This window comes from Ochlerotatus camptorhynchus, unplaced genomic scaffold (assembly GCF_037179485.1).
Source record: "Ochlerotatus camptorhynchus isolate MF236.1 unplaced genomic scaffold, CSIRO-AGI_Acam_v1.1 ptg000274l, whole genome shotgun sequence".
NCBI classification, from domain to species: Eukaryota; Metazoa; Arthropoda; class Insecta; order Diptera; family Culicidae; genus Ochlerotatus; species Ochlerotatus camptorhynchus.
The window spans coordinates 7,128,698-7,150,554 of NW_027040763.1; the positions used below are offsets into that span (position 1 = coordinate 7,128,698).

The 21,857-nt window shown below is 41.9% G+C and overlaps 1 protein-coding gene and 1 pseudogene across 1 annotated transcript in view; both read right to left on the reverse strand.

The window, feature by feature from the left end:
* The window catches only part of LOC135705684 (uncharacterized), a 256,038-nt gene extending 237,655 nt beyond the window's left edge, over window positions 1–18,383 (reverse strand). The window contains exons 1-2 of the mRNA XM_065227468.1: window positions 18,018–18,383; window positions 17,144–17,629 (exon numbers count right to left, since the gene is read on the reverse strand). Coding sequence (XP_065083540.1) covers window positions 17,144–17,629; window positions 18,018–18,076 — 545 coding nt within the window. The 5' untranslated portion in view covers window positions 18,077–18,383. The remainder of the gene's footprint in view (window positions 1–17,143; window positions 17,630–18,017) is intronic.
* LOC135705755 (large ribosomal subunit protein eL20-like) overlaps window positions 1–21,857 on the reverse strand; it is a 227,496-nt pseudogene that overhangs the window by 197,806 nt on the left and 7,833 nt on the right.

The following is a 21,857-nucleotide window of genomic DNA, read 5'->3' on the forward strand; positions in this document are numbered from 1 at the left end:
GAACAACAGACAGCTTGCTGGTGTTAGAATCAAAAATATTGTAAACATTGCTGAACAAGTGAATGACGATGTCACGGCAGCACAACATTCCATACTGCGAATGGCAAACGTGTCATCACAGAAAACAGCAGTTTCGTGTAAAAAAAACATTGCGATGAAATAAGAACACCCTACTTAACATTACAACATTTCACTAATACCAATAAGCCGGTTGAGCCAGACCTTGTATAATTGACATCGGTTCGAGGAGTCTCTTGTTACTGCTGAGTTGTCGGGTCAACTGTTGGGCATCAGATACAAAATGGACCTGCAATCCTATTCCCAATCCTCTTGGAATTTTCCCCAGAACTACCTAAAACATCTACTCTGAACTCCAGAGTTCGCAAAATCATTCTCAAATCTCATTCATTGAGCCTACCTGCGAGAAAAAAGTCGCGTGCGAATGCGACAAACAAAATTCACGCTTGAGATTCTCATGCATATTCTCGCACTCACAACGGCGAAAAATAATTCCAGCTTTAAACTCATAAAAACCATTTAAACGTCAATTGATATCATGCCTATGCATGTTGTGTTAGTTTTCCAACCCCTGATGCAAACAATAGTAATAACAATGAATAACGCCAAAATATAAAGCTATTAATTTTTTAACCTGAAAACTCATCGGTGAACGTTGAATTTTGCAAGGCAAAACTCATAGGCGCATAAACTCATGCATGAGATTTGAGTTCTTGAGTTTTTCCGAACACTGGAACTCACACAATTGACTTGGAATTCTAATCAAAACTTTGTAAAAGTTCTTCCCAAAACTCCCTTGGAATTTTTCGGTGGAATTCATTCTTGTTATCCCTAGAATTCATTCCAAAATCTCCTAAACGTTCTCTTCATAGTTCTTCAAATGAGACTGTATTCTGAAAATCTGCTCCAGTCCAAGGGTCTTGACATTTTTTCAAGGTCCAGCATCTATTCATCCGAAGTGAGGACGAAGTATATTTTTTCCCGATTTGTCATCAAAATTCACGATCTTTTCCCGATATTTTCATGGTGATTTCAAATTTTCGGCGTTTCCCCGGTTTACTGCTCACCCTGTAAAGTGAACACACGGTTCTATTTTTTAAATTACTTAACATGACGAACGGTAAGATTTGTTGGGTGAAATAATAAATTTCTCGCAGAAAAGACAAATTTTGTTTAAGAATTAAGGTATTTTGGGGTAAAATCAGCAACAATTTGAAGGTCTTGTTTTAAAGAGTTCTCATATTTTAGGAATTTTATGTCTACATAAGACCTTCAATTGCCAGCACCGGTGGTGTAGTGGTAAGCGTGACTGCTTCACATTCCAGTGTTCAATTCCAGCCGAGGTCGGTGGGATTTTTCTGAGGCATAAAAATATCTGGTCATGTCTTCCTCCGGAAGGGAAGTAAAGCCGTTGATCCCGGTCCACACACTAAGATTATTTTACCGAAATCTGAAAAAAAATACGGAATCTCAACAGCTGAACGTTCGGTAAACAGTTCGGAGATTTTTCACAGTTTTCCTGTAATTTTACAACGAATATCTGTGAAAAATCACAGAAAATCTGTGAAAAATCACCGAACTGTTTACCAAACGTTCAGCTGTTGAGATTTCGGTAAAATAATCTTAGAGTGCATGGTGTTGATGGGTGCGATACCTTTCCAGGTGTGGAAGCTGCCTCCCTGGCTATTCGGTTGTCGTCAATGGATGACAATCGATGTCCGTCGGTGATTGGCACTTGATTGCGGAACAGAGACCAACGTTAAGTAAAGGAATTAAGTAAGATATAACCTTCCATTCACATTAAAATTTGAGACAACACTACTCTTTTAGCCTATTACTTTATATATTATGGAATTTAGGGGTAGAACACAAATGTGTAAATTGGATACAATGGCCCAAAACACATATGTGTAAGGCTCTGCGGCGTTTGAAACTACACGCAATCGATTCTCTAGACTTTTTCCTTTCGGAAAAGTCAATGTTCATGGTCGGCATTTCAGTGTGCTTTTGAGATATTGAATTTTGATTAATTTTGGACCCTGTTTTGCCCATAGTGCGGTGGGTCGCGACCCTTAAAACAACCGAATAAAATGGACCCGTGGGGTAAAATGGCCTGACGCGATTTTTCATAACTTTCCCATAAGAAAGTTATTAATCGTGAACATGATGAGCTGCATTTCTAGTTCAGTACGCTCAAACAAATATTTCCAGAATATGGTAATGGTAGGGTAATGGAAAAGCACATCGGGCCATTTTATACTGTTCTCCCCTGTTGTGAATAACACAATTATTATTCATACTAGACCAACGATAGTGAACCAAATGTTTCTTTGCAGCAAAACCTATGTTTCAATTTGCGCTTATCTTCCACCCAACGCTTTTCTACATTAGTGAAACTCCATGCCCCGAACAAATTGAACAAAATCGCGCCGTTTCGGGTATCACATTTCACACCAATTTCCAACACCGGCACATGTTTTGTCGGGAACACTTCCTAACAATCGCGCCGATTATTTCAATTGCTTCATTGCTTCTTTATTCCACATTAATGTTACTGACAACAACAGGAATGCGCCTCTTGAAAAGCACATACAAACACAGTCCGCTCGCACACATTTGACTCGACTATTTGCGTTGGCTTATTTAGATCCGAGTATCGATCTTCTCATCACTCTTTTGCCTGATGGATTTCCCATACTGTTTCCCTTGTTTTCTTTTCCACACCAATCTGGTGGGTTAAGAGCACTTCCTCCGGCTTAGCCTTAATGCCTTGTGCTGGATGTTCTTGTTAATACGGTTGTTCCTGTACTTGAACTATATAATTACATTGTAATCAACCATCATCTATCATCATCATCAATCCAGGCAACTACTGTAACGGGGCACACCCCCATCATCCTGACCATGCTCTTCCTCTGTCATACATATGCATATATGCATTTTCTCCCCCTTTTTTCTCGATGGCACACTGCATACATTAACCAAGACGTGTTACGCCATCACTAAACTTTTTTTTATGTTCTTCATCTCTTCTTCTGGCACATTTCCATTCCACATTGAACTCACAAGTTATCCAAAACAGAACAATTCATATTCCACCAAGGCACACTGCCGTCTTCTTTCAAGCACCCAACGGATTCGGAATGCTCGTTCAAAATATCGACCCATCGAGCTTCTACCGCATTATGCTACTATCAGGTACTCGCAGGATGCTCTGGCGATGCTGCTCTTCAGCCTCTGCTGTCGCGCGTTTGGGCAATCTACCATAGTTCGGTTCCAATTTCAAGAGCAAATTGTTTTATTGTTCACAGCATCGCGAGGACGGGCGTCGCGACGGCGAAGGTAAAATGTGATAACGACGAAGCCGGAAAAAAAAAACACAACAGTCACAGCGGCACTGGCTGGCTACATTCCCGTCGGGTGATTCAGGCGAGACTGAAATTGCTTGCTGCTCCACCAGCAGCAGCAACCGACCAATATATGGCCAAGAGATGCATTGTATGGAGTGAACGGCTCGCCTCAATGGATGAATGCTATTTTCATCAGCGTCGACTGGTGTTGGTGAATGAAGTCGAGTTCGGCGACACTTTTTTAGTTTTAGTATAGTTGAGTTACCGCCCTAAGTAGCCAGACGGGGAACCGGCTTGTCAATGCAATACATAGTTGGAGTGAGGATTGGCAGCATGTCACCAACGCGTTTCTCCAAATGGAATCGAGTATCTGAGGAGGACGACGACGACGACGACGACGACGACGACAACAGACGTAGATGGTAGTAGAACAAGAATGTATGCTTACGCTAAACATTGATGTTAATTAATGTAGAACTAAGTGAAATTGAGGAACTGCAACCAGCTAGATGAAACGATCTGATGCATATTGGCCGATAAGTAAAATAATAGTTGTTTCTTGCTTGACTGATTGTATGTTAGGGTGGGTCGACTTAAAATGACTTTAAATGATCTTTATTTATGGTATTTGTGTGGTTTTACATGTATGAATTATCAAGTGACACAGACGCGTCTTTTCAACTTTATTTAATTTGAAATTTTTAATTATTATTTAAAGTTCGTAGTCCTATCAGGCCTGTTTTAAAGAATGACCACCTTAGTGGGATTGGTTTGTTTTAAATTGGAAAAGGGAAACTACTTATAACTACTATTTACACCTACAACTAACCTACAACTACTATATACCGTATGCGTGATAATGTTTGCACAATCGTACAAATAAGGTTCCCGTTTCACCTGTGCATACAATGCCTTGGTTTTCTTTGCATGCACGTAACCTATAGCTCATACCGTAGTAGGCTGTGTGTAAAAGAAAATGATTTACTTAGTTTGACAGTTGCACCATGACGCAGTGTCAGCGTATTCGTGACTTGTCCCACGCGCAAATGTAGCAAAAAGACATTTCAATCGCCGTGGCAGTGTCCCAGTGGACCGTCAAAAGGGTTTTAGACCGATAAAAGGATGGACAACTATCCGCGAAGGTGGCCACAGGTCGTCCGAGGTCAGCTCGCGTTCCGAGGGTTATCGCTGCTATCAGAAGGAAGATCCGGGTGAATCCAGTGCGTTCAATAAGGAAAATGGCAAAGGAACACGGGATCAGTGACTTTACGGCAAGGAAGATCGTAAAGGAAGATTGCGGGGCGAAGTCGAGGGCACGGAAAAAAAACTCACATAGATACGAGTTGAACGATGCAAGAAAATCTTGAACTTCCTGAAGCGAAAAAATCCGGTAATCCTGTTCACCGACGAGAGCATGTTTACCGTCGATCCCGTATCAAATTCCAGAACCGACCGGTATATTAGTTCTCTTCCGGTAAAAGACGTGGCCGACGAGCAAAAGAACGTGTATCTGACCAAACATCCTGCTAGCGTTATGGTGTTTGGATTGGTGGCTTCCGATGGCAAAAAAAAATGCAAGTCTCAGACAAACATTGACCCGTACCTGGAGAGAAATGGATCCAGACTACATTATTAGAACCTGCCGTACATTCCGGAAGCGTGCGGCGGCCGTAATTGCAGCAAGTGCAGGCATGGAAAATCATTTGCATTCATTTCGTGCGTTCATTTACATTCATTTGCCCCTAACTATTTTCATCAACAGAATTCCGCAAAATTGTGTATCGAGCTTTTGTAGGTTTTGTTATTAGCTACAACTTTTGTTGACAACTCAAATCCGTATCTCTTATGTATGACGAACCAGAGCGAACAGAATCCAGTACAGTTTTTCAGCGAATGTATTTTACATTCACTGAAAAACAGTAATAAGTTCTGCCTGCTCTAATTCGTGATGCATAAGAGATACAGATTTGAGTTATGGGCAAACATTGTAGCTAATAACAAAACCTACTAAAGCTCTATATATCATTTTGCGGAATTCTGTTGATGAAAAAAGTTAGAGGCAAATGAATGTAAATGATTGCATGAAATGAATGTAAATGATTTTCCATGCCTGAGCAAGTGGAAACTCGATCGATGATTAACATAGTTTAAGACTCTGAGAAACATCCACTCTTTGGATAAATAAAAAAAAAACTCGAACACGAAATTTTTGAGAATTTTTTAAATTTTGACATTGTTCAATGGTGCAAACATTATCACGCATACGGTAGACCTAACCTACTATATACAAATTGCTTATCAAAGCATGCTCTGATGTATTACATTTAGTCTTAATTTCGTTAATTTATATATTTTTATATTTTAAATGTGTTATTCTAGTGTCGAAAGGACGATCGAGGATCATCCTAAGCATTCTGTTTTGTTGCCACCTGGGCTTTGTTCCTGTGAGTTTGAGCACTTGATTCCAACACCGGTGCATCGTGCTATAATGCGATTGTAGACACCCAGTTTGTTAACCCTAGAGAGGCGGGATCTGCGAGAAATCAGCGGATACAAACACCTAACTAAGCTTGAACACTTAACTAACGTCTTTTCTATATGCGAGCGGAACAGGAGATTCTCATCGAATACCATTCCAAGGTACGTAACTTGAAACTATTGTTCTGTCCGACAACAACTCAGCAGCACGATACTCCTTGAACTGTGTCTCAGAGTCGGCGCACTACTGGGCAAACTGGATGGGCTACGCGGACGAAAAGGCACTCAAGCTTTCAATTAAACTGAAACACAGCGCGGATCAACTTTAACACTGTATTTTCTTCAATTAACGATAGTGTGGATTGTGTGGTGTTGTGTTCGATTTTCTTGGCACATACCCTTGATGACGATGGCGACTACGACGACTGCAGACTAGCAAGCGCTCGGTGTGGTTCCGAAATGATCCTGAAAGGCCGATTTTGTCGGCAAGATGACGGTACCACCGCTCGGTGAAATTCCGGTACAATTCCGACAATGGCGGACGAAGCGAGGCTGACCGAACATCGGCTGTAGTGCGATGGCGGGTTGGTTTTACCGGGGCTGGTATAGCGGTTTGTGGAGATGGTTCCTATGCACAGGCGCTTCCTTCTGCCGAAGCCGGTCGACGACGGCAAGGCCGCCCCTGTCGAACCGGGAAGGGAAATAAATGTCACCTAGACCGTAGCGTGCAATGGCGGTCCTTAACTCGCCAACCAGAAAACCATTTGATTGGTTGAAAAAGAAAGGTCCTGAATCAGCTGAATTGGTAATTTACACTTCACCTTGATTCACTACTCGCACTGTATTCTGTTAAAATGTATTCCACAGACACTTCTGGTCTACACGCTCGCCTGAGTTAAAGTGAACGATGGCCCTTCTCTAAGCATCGCAGATCCCTTCAGCTCATCACCCGTGACTCCGTGTCACCATTTTGCCCGCATATTCAGCAGTCGGCCGTTACGCATGGCCGTATCGTCTGCCCAGTAGGTTTCATCGCAAGTGTTACACAAATTTATTTGAATGCTCGATCACATTGTGTATATTTAAAATATTGTATTGGACCTTTGTAACAGAATGGTTACAAACTTCAGCAGACCACTCAACCCTTGTGCCATCCATTGGTATCAGTTTGGGCGATTGCCTATGCAGGTACATGATAGTTTGGGTTTTGGTGGCATTGATTTTGATTTTCCAAGTTTTTGCATAGTCAGCAAAGGTATCAACGCATCGTTGTAGTTTGTTTGTAATTTCGCGAGGCATTCTGTCTTTGACTAATATCGCGGTATCATCTGCAAACAGGAAGAACACGCAACCAACTCCAAGGGGAGGAATGTCGGAAGTATACAAGCTGTAGAGCAAGGGACCCAACAAACTGCCTTGCGGAATGCCTGCCGGGATGGAAAATTTGTCTGAGAGACAACCATTCAACGATACCTTGAACGACCTTTGCTGAAGGTAGTTACGGGTAATTTTGATGCAATTTTATGGTAAATTGAAGTTACAAAGCTTGTATATAAGTCCGTCATGCCAGACATTGTCAAACGCCTTTTCGACGTCTAGCAAGGCCATTGATGTGGACCTGGATACAGCCTTGGTACTTCGAATGTTGTTCATCTCCCGTACTAGGTGATGAGTGGTGGAGTGCCCCTTCCAGAACCCAAACTGTTCCGGTAGGAGAATATTGTTTTCCCCACAAACTTGAGCAATCTATTGAGAATGAGTTTCTCGAACAATTTGCTCAGCGCTGAGAGGAGCCTGATCGGTCTGTAGCTTGACGGCAATGCTGGATCTTTACCGGGTTTGCGGATCGGTATTGAAGTAATGAAATTGGGTTGTTAGCGGAATGCTAAATAAAACAGCAAAAAAGGTTATCTTCCATTTAATTCCACTTAATTAATTTTGGTATCCATGACAGATACGTATTTCGACTACATCATGACTATCTGTCATGGATACCAAAATTAATTAAGTGGAATTAAATGGAAGATAACCTTTTTTGCTGTTTTTGGATCGGTATTATTTTTGCTATCTTCCAGATGCTTGGAAAGTAGTGCAGCTCCAAGCATCTGTTGAAGATGGCAGTTATAACTGCATAGACTGTCATGCTAAGCCTTTTTATGATTAGGTTAAATACGCTGTCAAAACCTGGGGCCTTCATATTATTTGAATATTTCAGCGCTGAGCAAATCTGTTCCACCGTAATTCTATCCTCCGTAGCCACGGCACGAGGGGAGTGATCTACATTGCGTCACCTGATTTTCGTGCGGACTTTGGATAGTTGAGCCAAGCAAATGCAATGCAGCAATATGACTGCCAATCGCATTTGCTTTCGCTTGTGGGGTCCATTGTCATCATTTCTGACTCTGAGAGGTGGAACGAGTTTGAGATGATTTTTCAGCACCTTGGCTACCTTCCAGAATGGACGGGAGCGGTCATCCAGATTCTGAACAACACGCCCGAAACTTTCATTTCGGAGTGCGTCCTCTGAAACTGGCATCTACGCACATTTCTCAAGCGAATCAGTATTTGCGTGTGGGAATCAATGGCAACAAACTTACCCCTCACAGGAACTTCCCGAGCAAAGGGTTATACCAAATTGATAAAAAGTTCTGATACACGGTTATCAAGATTTGATAACTGAATATATAATTGTCGAACACACGTCTCGTCGGCCACGGATTGGTGGAGTCCTTCCAGCACCCGGTCGATGTCTTCTACGGTGTTCAGCGGCGGATTTTCATCGATGTTTCTGTCAACCACATGCCCAAACTGCACCCAGTTGACATGATGGTAATCTTTGCGCAGGCTTTGAGCAGGTGCCACCTTGATGCTATCTTCAGCCACCACCGGTTGGTGGTCGGAACTGAGATCATTGTGTACCTCCGGTTTGGATATTCCGATGTTCGATAGAAAAAAAGTCCAACGTGGAGGGATTTCCAGCCGGAGAGATGAAAGTTGGTTCGTCCGGAAACTGAACAGTGTACAGTCCATGTTGTGCGTGATCGAATAGTAGACATCCGTTCCGGTTCCGCTGGTAGTTTATCCAAGCTTCATGGCGGGTATTCAAGTCGCCCCCAACGATGAATCGGGAACTAGTAAGAGTGATGGCGGTCAGGTCTTTCTTGAATTTGTTTGCTAATCCATTGATGGCGGCACACTGACGAGGGCAGTATACGGCGATGAACCGGACGTTTCCAGTTGGTGATTCTACCTCCACACTAAGGGCCTCGATGATAGAAGTGCGAATATGTGGCAGCGTGCAGAATTTGATTCCTTTCTTGATCATGATCGCAAACCACAACACCCCCCCCCCCCCTGGAGCTGGTGCGATCAAGCCGGATAATGTGCTGATCTGGCAACCCAGTCACCGGATTTGATATGGGTCTCTGTTAGGAGGCACACGTCGATACTGTGCAAGCGTTCCAAGTAACGATAGTTATCGGTAAAGACACCATACTGAATAATAAACTTACCGAGCACTTGGATCTGTTCGGGCTTGTTGCGGCACTGACGAAGAGCGCTGGTCATGTCGACGAAAATCTTCATCAGCAGAGAAGAGATCGGGATTGACGTTTTGTGGTGGTGGTTGTCTCCAGTATGCAGAGGGGATGGGGAGCTTTGTCCACCAGACGTATCTTGACGAGGGCCGGATTGCACCCGCGGATTTGCTTTCTGGAAATGCACCAGGAAAAGGCAATCCGGGTCAAACGATCAACTTCGGGGCAAAGTTTAGTCCCTGATGACGACCTTGAATGGTTTCTCACCGGGAATGTCGTGGGTGAAGAATTCCACCTTGGAAGTCCTCAGGTGGGCGACTACCAAGTCATACTCCGCTTTCGTACGAAGCATCACCTTGGTGCCGACTCTGTCCAACTTGAATTCGGCTTTAATGCCTAGCGACGCCAGATCTGCGATGAGATCGTTAAGATTGCCATTTTTTTATGTCACCGAAATCTCCGACATCACTGCCGTTCGTCGCAGTGGCATCTTCGCGAGAAATCGTGCAATCGGACTAGCCCCGATTCTTCTGCCTCTTCTTGCTGCGCTTTCCTGCTAAGCTGGGTTTAGACTAGGCAAGTCAAATTATCAACTCAGTTGAATTCAGTTGGCTTGAAAAGTTGAGCCTGGTTCAACTTTTTCCAATTCAAGTGAGTTGATCAAGTCAGTTGAATGGCATGGTTTACACGTTCAATTTGCGTTCAAGTCAGTTGAATTCAACTGACTTGATCAATTGACTTGCCCTGTCTAAACCAAGCTTAACAGCTGTCTGGGTATGCCCATCGATGGGATGAACAGCAAACCTGTTCGATGTAGGCACACCGGAGCTTCCTTCGCCGGGCTTCGCGAGCGATGCTTCCCCGTTTCGGGGCACACACACACGCACAACATAACATGAAAGAGAAAGTACGAACACTGACTCAAAAAAACTTTCCGAACAACTCAAGAGAGCGAGCTCAAACCGAACGATTAGGGTGGGTCGAGTTTGTATGGCGGATTATAACACCCTGTTCCCCATCGATCAATCGATTTGTATTAAGGTCCGATTGCGATTGTATAGATGAGTTACCCTATTTCAGCATCGAGCATAGCATCATACACAGGGCTGGTAGCGATCACTGCTGTCAATAATAGTGATTTTAGTGACCATGTTGAAGAAATAAGTGACCACACAAAAGCTATAATACTTCAAGAAATTTGAAGAATCTGGAGTCAAATTCCATGCACAGTTTTAAAGGCTCGTGGAATTTTATTATTATTTCTAAGGACCTCATTCCAAGGGAGTTCTGGGAAAAAAATCTGTCAGAAAAAACATCAAATGCTATCTGCTTTCAAGGTACTTCTGAGGAATTTTAGATTTCATGTGAAGCCACATAGTTTTGAGTAGAATTTCAAAAAACCCTGAATTGAATTAAAAGTAAATTTTAATGAAAACTCTTAGGAATTTCTGAGGAGCACAACTCCTGTGAACTTCAGAGGAAAATTCCAAGGGTATTCATAAAGTCTGTGGTTGAAAATGAAAATGAAAAATGAAGTCCTTGGAATTTGTATTAAAATACTAAAAGGAGGATTGAAATGAAATCTGAGAATAACTCCAGGACATCTTCAAAGGAATTCAGAAATTAAATTCAGAAGAGTTTGCCAAAAAAATTATGAGAAGAAATCAACGGAATTTGTGAGGAGAAATGCCAATGAATTCTTATTAGACTTTCAATATAAGTAGAATGCCAAGGGAAGGAGTGAGATTCAAAAAGAAATCGGAAATGAATTCAATGAATGTTCGGAGAACTTTGGAGTATTTCAAGGTAATTTTCGAGCCTGCCTAAATTCTTTTGTAGTTTGAGAAACTAGCCTGATGCTCACAAAACTTCTCATCAAATTCTCAAACTTCACTGAACTTTTGAGGAATTCCTAAAGTTTCCCCAATTTTTCTAACGATCATGGATCTCCTCTAAAGGTTTAACAATTTACTGAAGTTCTCTAAACTTCTTTAAAATTTATGTGACTTCTCTAATGTTAACGGAACTGCTCTGAGGTTCTCTGTTCTTTTCTGAAATTCTCAAAACTTCTCTAAGGTTTTGGCAGTTCTCATACAGCTTGTTGTACTGCGCTGAATTTGATTGAACGGTCCTAAAATCTGGGAACTGCTTTAAAGTTCCCACTAATTTTCTGAAACTAATGGTACTTACCTCCCCCTGAGATTCTTTCAATTTTTGGGTGCTCCCGAATTTTGGTAATGTTCATAAAAAAGTTTGCGGATCTCTTCTTAAGCTCCATAGATTTCTAAGAAGTTCTCTAAATGTTTCTGAAGACCACTGTCCTTCTGTAAAGTTTTCGAAGTTTTTCTAAATTTCTGGAACTTTTGTGCACCCGCAATTTTTATGGAATTAGAACGAAATAATTAATATAGTTCTTTTAGTTTTTTTAACTGAAGTTCTTTAGATTTTTCTGAAGTTCATGGAACAGCCCTTAAAATATCGACACTAGTTTAAAACTAGTGGTAAGCGTGATTGCCTCTCACCTCAGCAGGCTTGGGTTCAATCCCAGTCGGCGCCGTCGGGATGTTCTGATGCATAACATCTCTGAAGACGCCTTCCTTCGGAAGGGAAGTAAAGCCGTTGGTCCCCGGTTCATGAGTTGATGGGTCAATAGGTAGGGTCCAGGTGTGGGAGATGCCTCCCTGGCGTCGGTAGCATTGGTGCTCAGCACGGAAAACAAGATCGACGAAAAACAAATCAAGGAAGAGTAAAACTTCTTCAATAGCCTAGATTGTCCTGGTGTTATTGAAACTGCCTAAACCACTACTGAGTTTCTTTAAAGTTCTCTAGCCTGCCCTGAATTTATCAGTATTTTTTAAGAACCCGCAACTTTACTAAAATTAATTGATTTGCCTTGAAGTTTCGACAATTTGCCTTAAGTATTATAACCATTTTAAACGCTCCCTCATTTTCTATATATGAGATCTATGCTTATCTGAAATTCTCTAAATTTGTTTAATAATCCGGAAAATTTCTGATATATATTCTTAATTCCCTGACGCTTCTGACGCTTTTGGGTCAATCAAAGAATTCTATGGAACTCCTTGTAAGTCGCTGCAAATTTTCTTAAGTTAATGGGATTATTCTGAAGCTATCTGATCGTCCTCGAAGTACTAAAGGGTGATACGGTCAAAATTTGGTCAAGGGAAAACGCGTGTAAATCGGTGAAATCGTTTATTTAAAAAATCAAATTAAATTTCTTTTTCAAGTTCAATTAGTATAAAATTCAGGAAAAATATTCAGTTAGGCTTCCGCTTTTCCAAATCCGAATTGCCGGGCCTTACGCTTGACCCCTGCCATCAGATTTTGTACAGCCACCTTGTCCACCTTCTTCGCCGCAGAAAGCCAGTTTGCCTTGAACTGCTGCTCGCCCTTAGCAGTTTTTTTTGGTCTTCTTTAGGTTCCGCTTGACAATAGCCCAGTATTTCTCAATTGGGCGGAGCTCTGGCGTGTTGGGAGGGTTCTTGTCCTTGGGAACCACCTGCACGTTGTTGGCGGCGTACCACTCCATGGCCTTTTTACCGTAATGGCAAGATGCCAAATCCGGCCAAAACAGTACGGAACAACCGTGTTTCTTCAGGAAAGGCAGCAGACGTTTATTCAAACACTCTTTCACGTAAATTTCTTGGTTGACAGTCCCGGAAGCTATGAAAATGCTGCTTTTCAAGCCACAGGTACAGATGGCTTGCCAAACCAGATATTTCTTTGCGAACTTTGACAGTTTCATGTGCTTGATAACATCTGCTACCTTTCCCCTTCCTTTTGCCGTATAAAACTCCTGTCCCGGAAGCTGCTTGTAGTCGGCTTTGACGTAGGTTTCGTCGTCCATTACCACGCAGTCAAACTTCGTCAGCATCGTCGTGTACAGCCTCCGGGATCGCGCTTTGGCCGTCGTATTTTGTTTATCATCGCGATTTGGAGCCACTACCTTCTTGTAAGTCGATAGTCCGGCTCGTTTTTTGGCTCGATGCACGGTTGTAGACGTACACCCAGCTTATTTGCGGCATCTCGGAGAGAGAGAGGTTAGGGTTTCGCTTGAAACTACCGGCAACTCTCTTTGTCGTCTCAGCGGCTTCCGGTTTTCGATTTCCCCCCGATCCAGACTTCCTGGCTGTCGACAAACGTTCCCCAAACACTTTAATTACATTTGTAACGGTTGATTTGGTAACTTTTAGCGATTTTGCCAACTTTGCGTGCGAGTAGCTCGGATTTTCGCGATGCGCGAGCAAAATTTTGATACGCTGCTCTTCTTGCTTGGACGGCATTTTGACAACTGAAGAGTGAATTCCAAAATCAAAATAGGAGCAACATTCTACACACACACACCTTCAAAATGAGGGGTGTTCAGGTTTTTTAAATGCAAAATTGAAAGAAATACGTCAAGTTGATATTGACCAAATTTTGACCGTATCACCCTTTAGGAACTTCGCTGAACATCATGAAACTATCCAAAAAAAAACCTAAATTTATTAGAAGTTCTCTGGAATTTCTTGAAGATATCGCTGCTTGCTAAAAGTTCTCAAATTTTTCTTTAATTAATGGAACTTTGTTGATGTTCTCTTATCAACTTAGCTAAATTTTTGCATTTTTTAAGTTCTTCTTCACTTGAGTGACTTGGCCTCTTTTTAGTGACTGGCTTGAAAAAAGTGACCAAGTCACTAAAAAGTGACACGCTACCAGCCCTGCATACAGGGTCGATCAGACCGAATCAAAAATGAGTCGATTCGACTCAATTTCGTCAAATGTGGATGTTGAATTATCCGGGCAAACACCGTGTAAAACCAACTTCTTAATTATGAGGAAAAATCATGAAAATTCTACTTAGGCTATGACATTTTTTTTTTTAAATATAAGTTTTTTATGTTCTGTTTTATTATAGTGCATTTAACACATTTTAGTTCATTCATGACTTGTTCAGCGATGAGATTCAAAGTCGTAAAGCTTAAGTTAATTCACCAATGAGATGTTCGGATCTAAAATTACATTGCTTTTTTTATTTTAGCGTTGTTCGTTGATATTTTTTCTTTGTATTATTCGATGGAAAACTAACATATCCTTGACACAATTGACGTTTGGAATGATTGCTTGGCGTTGGGAGTGTGAGTGCGTGAAAATGCTTGAGAAGACGGGGCTTACTACGGATGTCACTTTACGGTGAAAACTTGTCACTTGTCATCACGGTGAAGTGATTCGCATTTGATTTGTACGGAAATCACGGCTCTTATTCTGAGTATCACTTCCTTATCACCGTGTAGTGACGCCCGACATAGCGTCCGATGAATTCTTCGTAATATTCTGCAAATTTTGAGTTGCCGCACGACTCTGTTATATGAACATTATAAATTGGCCAGATTTACAGTGCCTCCGGAACCTGTGGAAGCTGCCTTCCTGCACATTCGATTGCCGTCAATGGATGGCAATCGATGTCCGTCGGTGATTGGCACTAGATTGCGGAACAGAAACCGACGTTAAATAAAGGAATTAATGAATGCGGTTTTGGAAGTCTGTTATGCTAAAACTCTCTGGGAAGGAAGGTCGTAAATCTTGGGAACATTAACGGAGTGATAATCAATGGGGAAAATTTTTACCTCTGTTTTACATTTTCAACCATAAACCAAAAGAAAACACTCAAGGTATCTTGTGGATCTCAAAACTCATCAAGTTTTCCACACCACACGACATGAAAATTGGTTATCCAACAATCTCAATAGATTGAATGAATGAAGAAAACAGAAAACCCGAAAACTTGCAGCCTCAAGTAAAAGGCTGTTATCCCGCTATCAGAGCGGAAAGCATTGCAGTTTTCATGCCCTATTGCAACATGCTCGCTCGCCAACGCGGTACCGCGCAGACGGTTGCATGTAGCCAGCAGCAACCGCAGACGAGTGAAGCACGAGATTCGTTTCTAGAGAAAATTTAATCTCTCCACCTGGTGAGATTGATTCGCTCCCAAGTTCATCCGAAAAATAAATTGCCTGCGGGGTCTCACGGAACGTCATCAACTTCTCTTCAATCAAACTCAAAACGTAAACATTGCGGCGGACAAAGCAGTATTAGCAGCTTCCACGTCAATCCGCACGTGTTATGACGTTTACCAGTAGCTTTGGAAAAATGAATGGTTGAATTCCTTCCGACCAGTCAAGCCTGAAACAACAGCAACCGGTGCGATGTAAATCGGTATTTTTTGACAGAGGAGCAATTATTTAATAAATTGAAAACAACTTCCAGTTCCTCGCTCTCCGCACAATAAGCAACTTAATTAAAACGGGTTGACACATCCGATTTTTGAAGAAGGTCAACTGAAAGTTTGTCGACGGGTGACATTTGCGGCTAGCGACGAGTTTCGAGGGATTCGCGAATAGCGAAGTGAAAATTGCATAACGTTTGAGCATTTTCGACTGCCCGCTGCTGATAGCGCAGAAAGAAGCACAAGCAAGCAGAAATGAAGGGGCGTGTGTGAATGATTTTGCTGTAGTATTATGTATGAGACGTGATCTATTTTCGTCCGAATTCATTCAATAGAAAGGGAACTTTGGCACAGCGTCGAGCTCGGAGAGTTTGATATTATATTCGGTCACAGTTTGTTTGACAACAGTGCACAATGTCATTGCCAGCGCGGGATAGGTTTCGAAATGATGTTTGATGCAAAAGAGGTTTCAGTAGTGGGATTCATTGTGATTTTTCCCCTATATAGGGGAAATGGCTCTAATGTTGGCCTATGGATCTAAGATTTAGCCCATCGCTAAAAATCTGCTATTCATCAATTTTATCTAGATGAACGCGTTATTGGGACGGTACTAATGGATAGCTATTGAAAATTAAGTCGATTGCTGATCAGCAAAGTCTTTCCAACCTTCGTAATCCGACTCTCACCAAGCTCTTATTTTTAGGATCCCGTGGAACGCCAAGCGATTACCAAGCCATAAAATATGGAAAACACATTCCTGTTGCTGCAGTCACATGTGGAAAACTTCTCCCATTATCGTAGGTTCCTAAATGCAGTTTTTTTTTTTCTTTTCGCCTGCTGTCCGACCTTCCTTCTATCATCCGATATTTATGTAGTAAACTTCCTCGAACATCGCAGCCACATTTTCTTCGTGAATAGACAAACAACAACATCAACGTGAAAGACGGACCAGAAGAAGCAAGTGGTTGCAGCAGTCGTCGGAGGAATTTCCATGAGTATACATATTTTCGACTGACGTGAAGAAAAGCGAACGAATGTACATATAAGAAAACTCAACCGTGCTGCTATTATTGTACATTCTGGCTGCCACACATGACCGCTGCCGTATTATCGCTTTTCCATGTTTTTTTTTTTTAAGTTTTCGTACGTCCAACTCAAGGTATCTGCGTCGAACGATGACTTCCCAGTTCTGACCACTGAGCAGCGCTACGGTGTTTGTTTGTTTTATCGTTATTTTTATCCACTTGAATGTTAATCTTTTCACGTCTTCAAATACCGAAGAAAACTCGGAAGAAAAGAAACATTGTCAAAAGTGGGCGTATGTAAATGAATCTAGCACATGTTCGAATTTGTTTTCAACTAGCAATAATTCTAGACAAAGTTGATTTCTATTGCAAAAAAGAGTTTCCGTGTTCCATACCTAAATTCAATTCGTTTCGGAATTCCGCGATAAGAAGCAATTTATCAATCAAGGTGTCATTATCAGTCCAATATTTCGATCAAAATATATCAACAAGACCAAAACAAGTACTCACCCGCTGTTTGTGACACCGGAATTTTTCGAAAGTGCGTCTAAAAATATAACCTCCTTCAGATCCGGCGGTTCCTCTAGCTTTGCTGGCTTTTCCGTTAAAATATCCTGCTTCCGGGATGTACTAGTCCTACGACCACTTGCCTTCCTAAGCCCATGCCTCTTCTGAGTGGCAATCTTCTGCACTTCAGCACCACCACTGTTGGGCTTTGAATAGTCACTACTCTTCACAATCTCACCACCGACAACTTCACTATCACTTTGCCAACCCGTTTGCGCTTTTCCACTATTTTCTGGAAGAGACGGCACCGTTTCCGGTGGCGCCATCCCATTACGCTTCCCGCTTCCTAATTCCACCGGATTATCTCGTTCGTTATGAACAAGTGGCGAATGCTCTTCTTGCTGGTGCCGTTCCTGTTGCTGTTCATTGCTCTGCAAGTGATTCAGCGGTTTCGATGCCTCCGAAGCCACCAGAATAAACAGCAGACCACTGAAAATAAGCATAGTGGAAATTTTCGTTAGTTTCCTCTTCATCATCATTAAGAAATTCATTATAATTTAAAGTGGCCCCACTTTATAGTTCCCATCCCATTTTACAATCTACATTCTTGATGCTCATTGCATCATATACGAAAAACAGTCCTTGAACACTGGCAACATGACGTGCGGGAAACTCACACAAGGAACAACAACAATCCCATCTATTCAGTAGTTCTAACACAAAGAAAAGTTTTCACTTTCGTTTCCCTTCTCCGCAATCCGCGGGGCACTTCCACAGAATAGAACAAAATATTGCTTTCCTTGACCTGATAAAAGGTTCTACCAGCAGGGTATCGTAGACTAAATAAATTACAATTAATCCACAGTCCCGAATTTACCTGGACACCAGCGAAACGATCAGCAGAGTGCAGTAAGTGTAGCACAGGCTAGTTTTCATCTTGGGCCCCGAGCTTCTTCACTGTTTCGGCAAAGTGCAACAATTTTCACAATCCGACGACGACGACGACGCGATGGGAAACCATTTGGATCTTCAGAAGTAGCTCCTGCTGTTAGAAACCGACGCGGGCTAAACAAACGGAACAGTTTACCTACTATATAATCTAATGTTTCACTAATTGAGTCGCGCAATTATTGGACGCGGTCGAAACAACATTTCACACTCCCGAATGCAAGCTGGTAAAGTAAAATATTACAAATTATTCTTTTCTCACGGATCCGGAGGAAAAAAAAACGGACCCAACTCGGGTGAGATGGAGTTAAACCTTTGACAGCTGCTCGTCGCGATCGTAATTTTTTTTTCTGACGTGTGACGCGCATCAACCGGCCGGGAGCCCGGGGTGTAAATTCGTTTGCCAGAGAAAACATGCATGGGATTCAGCTACCGGGAATTTTTTTATTGAACCCTCATTACAAAAAAATCAATATTTTTTTATACATAAATAAAACAAACAAAACGTATGCAATATAAATTACATGTGAGCTTTATAAACTACAAAATCGCTCATAAACGTTTAATAAACATACATAATAATTATAACTAGCGTTCCATTTAAAAAATATGTACACGGCGATGAAATTTGAGTTTAGTTCACTTATAATCGCCAAAAGTGCAGGAACTCAGTGAAGAGTAAATTTGTCTCATGGTTTCCTGTGGAAAACCTAAAAAATCTGCCGAAAAATGAGGAAATTGACGAAAATTTTATTCAGTCTCGGAGTAGTATCAACAATCAATGCTAAACTAACGTTTTTAAATTGGCTCACCACTTTAGTAGCCTATTGGTCCCAAGCAAACGATTAACGTACCCTATTCTAGTTGAAATTCTATTACTACACTATGTTTGTTTTGATTCGCTATGAAAGTTTGACAGATAACATCAGGGGTGTGTGGATTCATGCAGAACATGCAGGGGTGAGTGAAATAGCTTGGGACTGCTTGGGACCGTTGTTCTGGTACTAAGTGAGCCAAAAATAATAATGATTTTCTTCGAGACCCAGTGGTCTTAGAGTTACCTCTATGGTAGTATCCAATCTTTACTTTTCTCAAATTCGGGATTTTTTTCCTAGAAAATCCTGGGAAAACATGGGGCAAATTTACTCATCGCTGAGTTCCTGCACTTTTTGTGATTTATGAGTTGACTAAACTCAAATTTGGGTCGTTCTCATTCGCCGTGCATGAGAACTAATGGTCAAAATTCATAAAGCGCCCATTACACATGTCAATGTATTGACTTACATCGATTTGTCAATTTTCCCTACAATATTATCAATACATACATATTGACAACATTAGCGGCGCCGGTGGTGTAGTGGTAAGCGTGATTACCTCTCACCCCAGCAGGCCTGGGTTCAATCCCAGTCGGCGCCGCGGGGATGTTCTGAGGCATAACATCTCTGATCACGCCTTCCTTCGGAAGGGAAGTAAAGCCGTTGGTCCCCGGTTCATGAGTTGATGGGTCGATAGGTAGGGTCCAGGTGTGGGAGCTGCCTTCCTGGCGTCGGTAGCATTGGTGCTCAGCACGGAAAACAAGATCGACGGAAAACAAAACCAAGGAAAAAAAAAAAATATTGACAACATTAATTGACAACACACTAAAGCGCTCGTTGCACGGGTCAATATATTGACAGTAAATTGACATACTGACAATATTATTGAAAAGGTAATATTGATGAAGATGGATTTATGACGAGTATTGTTGAAAACAGGGGGTAAGTCACTCTGCCACATTGTGCTAACACCCAGAGAAACACACGTCTTCACACTTCAAACACCCACAAACACCCTTCCATGATAATCACATTTTTTTTCAATCAATTCTGGCACCACTTCAAATAATGTTATTTTCGATTGTTATTGTTGTTGTTGTCATTTTTGTTTACAGTTACAACAATTCAATCCCAGATTGGTACGATTGAGTACGCGGATTATCGGCAAATCTCGATACCCTCGATATCTCACGTTCAGAAAGTTCAATGACGGCCCTTGTCGCTTCCAGCTTAGTTCTCTGTGTGATACGTATCAACTAGAAGCGAATGATAGAGCTGATCGAATCAAAGAGAACGCTGCCCAATTATAGCTGGAGAATGAACATAAGGCTTACAACGAAATCACAAAGCATTTTAGCGAAACGAGGCCGCGAATTGCAGGGTTCTTGGAATCGCTTAGTCCCGGGTCCGTCCTGCTGGACATTGGATGCAGTAAACAGTAATGGTAAATACCTGGGGTTGAATCCTCAGATCATCGGCTTGGGTTGCGATCGGAGCGATGGATTATTGAAAGTTTGCACCGACCGTGGCTTCAATGTGGTACAATGCAACTGTTAACCATCACCTGGCATCAGGGGCCTCATAGCCTAGTCAGTAAAGGCACGGTATTACCATAGAGGTAACTCTAAGACCACTGGGTCCCGAAGAAAATCATTATTATTTTTGGCTCACTCAGTACCAGAACAACGGTCCCAAGCAGTCCCAAGCTATTTCACTCACCCCTGCATGTTCTGCATGAATCCACACACCCCTGATGTTATCTGTCAAACTTTCATAGCGAATCAAAACAAACATAGTGTAGTAATAGAATTTCAACTAGAATAGGGTACGTTAATCGTTTGCTTGGGACCAATAGGCTAACCAATGGTAATACCAACAATCAATACGAAACTAACGATTTTAAATTGGCTCACCACTTTAGTAGCCTATTGGTCCCAAGCAAACGATTAACGTACCCTATTCTAGTTGAAATTCTATTACTACACTATGTTTGTTTTGATTCGCTATGAAAGTTTGACAGATAACATCAGGGGTGTGTGGATTCATGCAGAACATGAAGGGGTGAGTGAAATAGCTTGGGACTGCTTGGGACCGTTGTTCTGGTACTGAGTGAGCCAAAAATAATAATGATTTTCTTCGGGACCCAGTGGTCTTAGAGTTACCTCTATGGTATTACCAACAATCAATACGAAACTAACGATTTTAAATTGGCTCACCACTTTAGTAGCCTATTGGTCCCAAGCAAACGATTAACGTACCCTATTCTAGTTTAAATTCTATTACTACACTATGTTTGTTTTGATTCGCTATGAAAGTTTGACAGATAACATCAGGAGTGTGTGGATTCATGCAGAACATGCAGGGGTGAGTGAAATAGCTTGGGACTGCTTGGGACCGTTGTTCTGGTACTGAGTGAGCCAATAATAATAATGATTTTCTTTGGACCCAGTGGTCTTAGAGTTACCTCTATGGTATTACCAACAATCAATACGAAACTAACGATTTTAAATTGGCTCACTACTTGACTAGCTTATTGGTCCCAAGCTCAGGTTGTACATCAGCTAACCGAAAAGGAGCATTCCCCTTTTGGAACGGGTCACTCCAGTCAACCCTGTATCGTCCGAGGGGGGCGACTCTATCTACGATGCAGAAAAGATTGTGTTTTGCTGTGGCTAGCTGCACGCACGATGAGTAGATAGAAGGAAGATTTATGTCGATTTTGAAGATTTCCTGCAAAAATATGAAGCACGATGCAAGTAGATGCGAGAAATGAAAGATGATTTTTCGAAGATTGATTCGCTAGTGTGAGATTTTTTGAGCATCTAGAATTGAGATTTAGATGTGTCGCCCCCCTCGGTATCGTCCTAGGCCGTGTCAATCCTCACCAACGAGGGAAGGCGCCTGAAAGCCCCGTAAAACCGTCGTGCAGTCAAACCACCACAGTAGCATTTCGT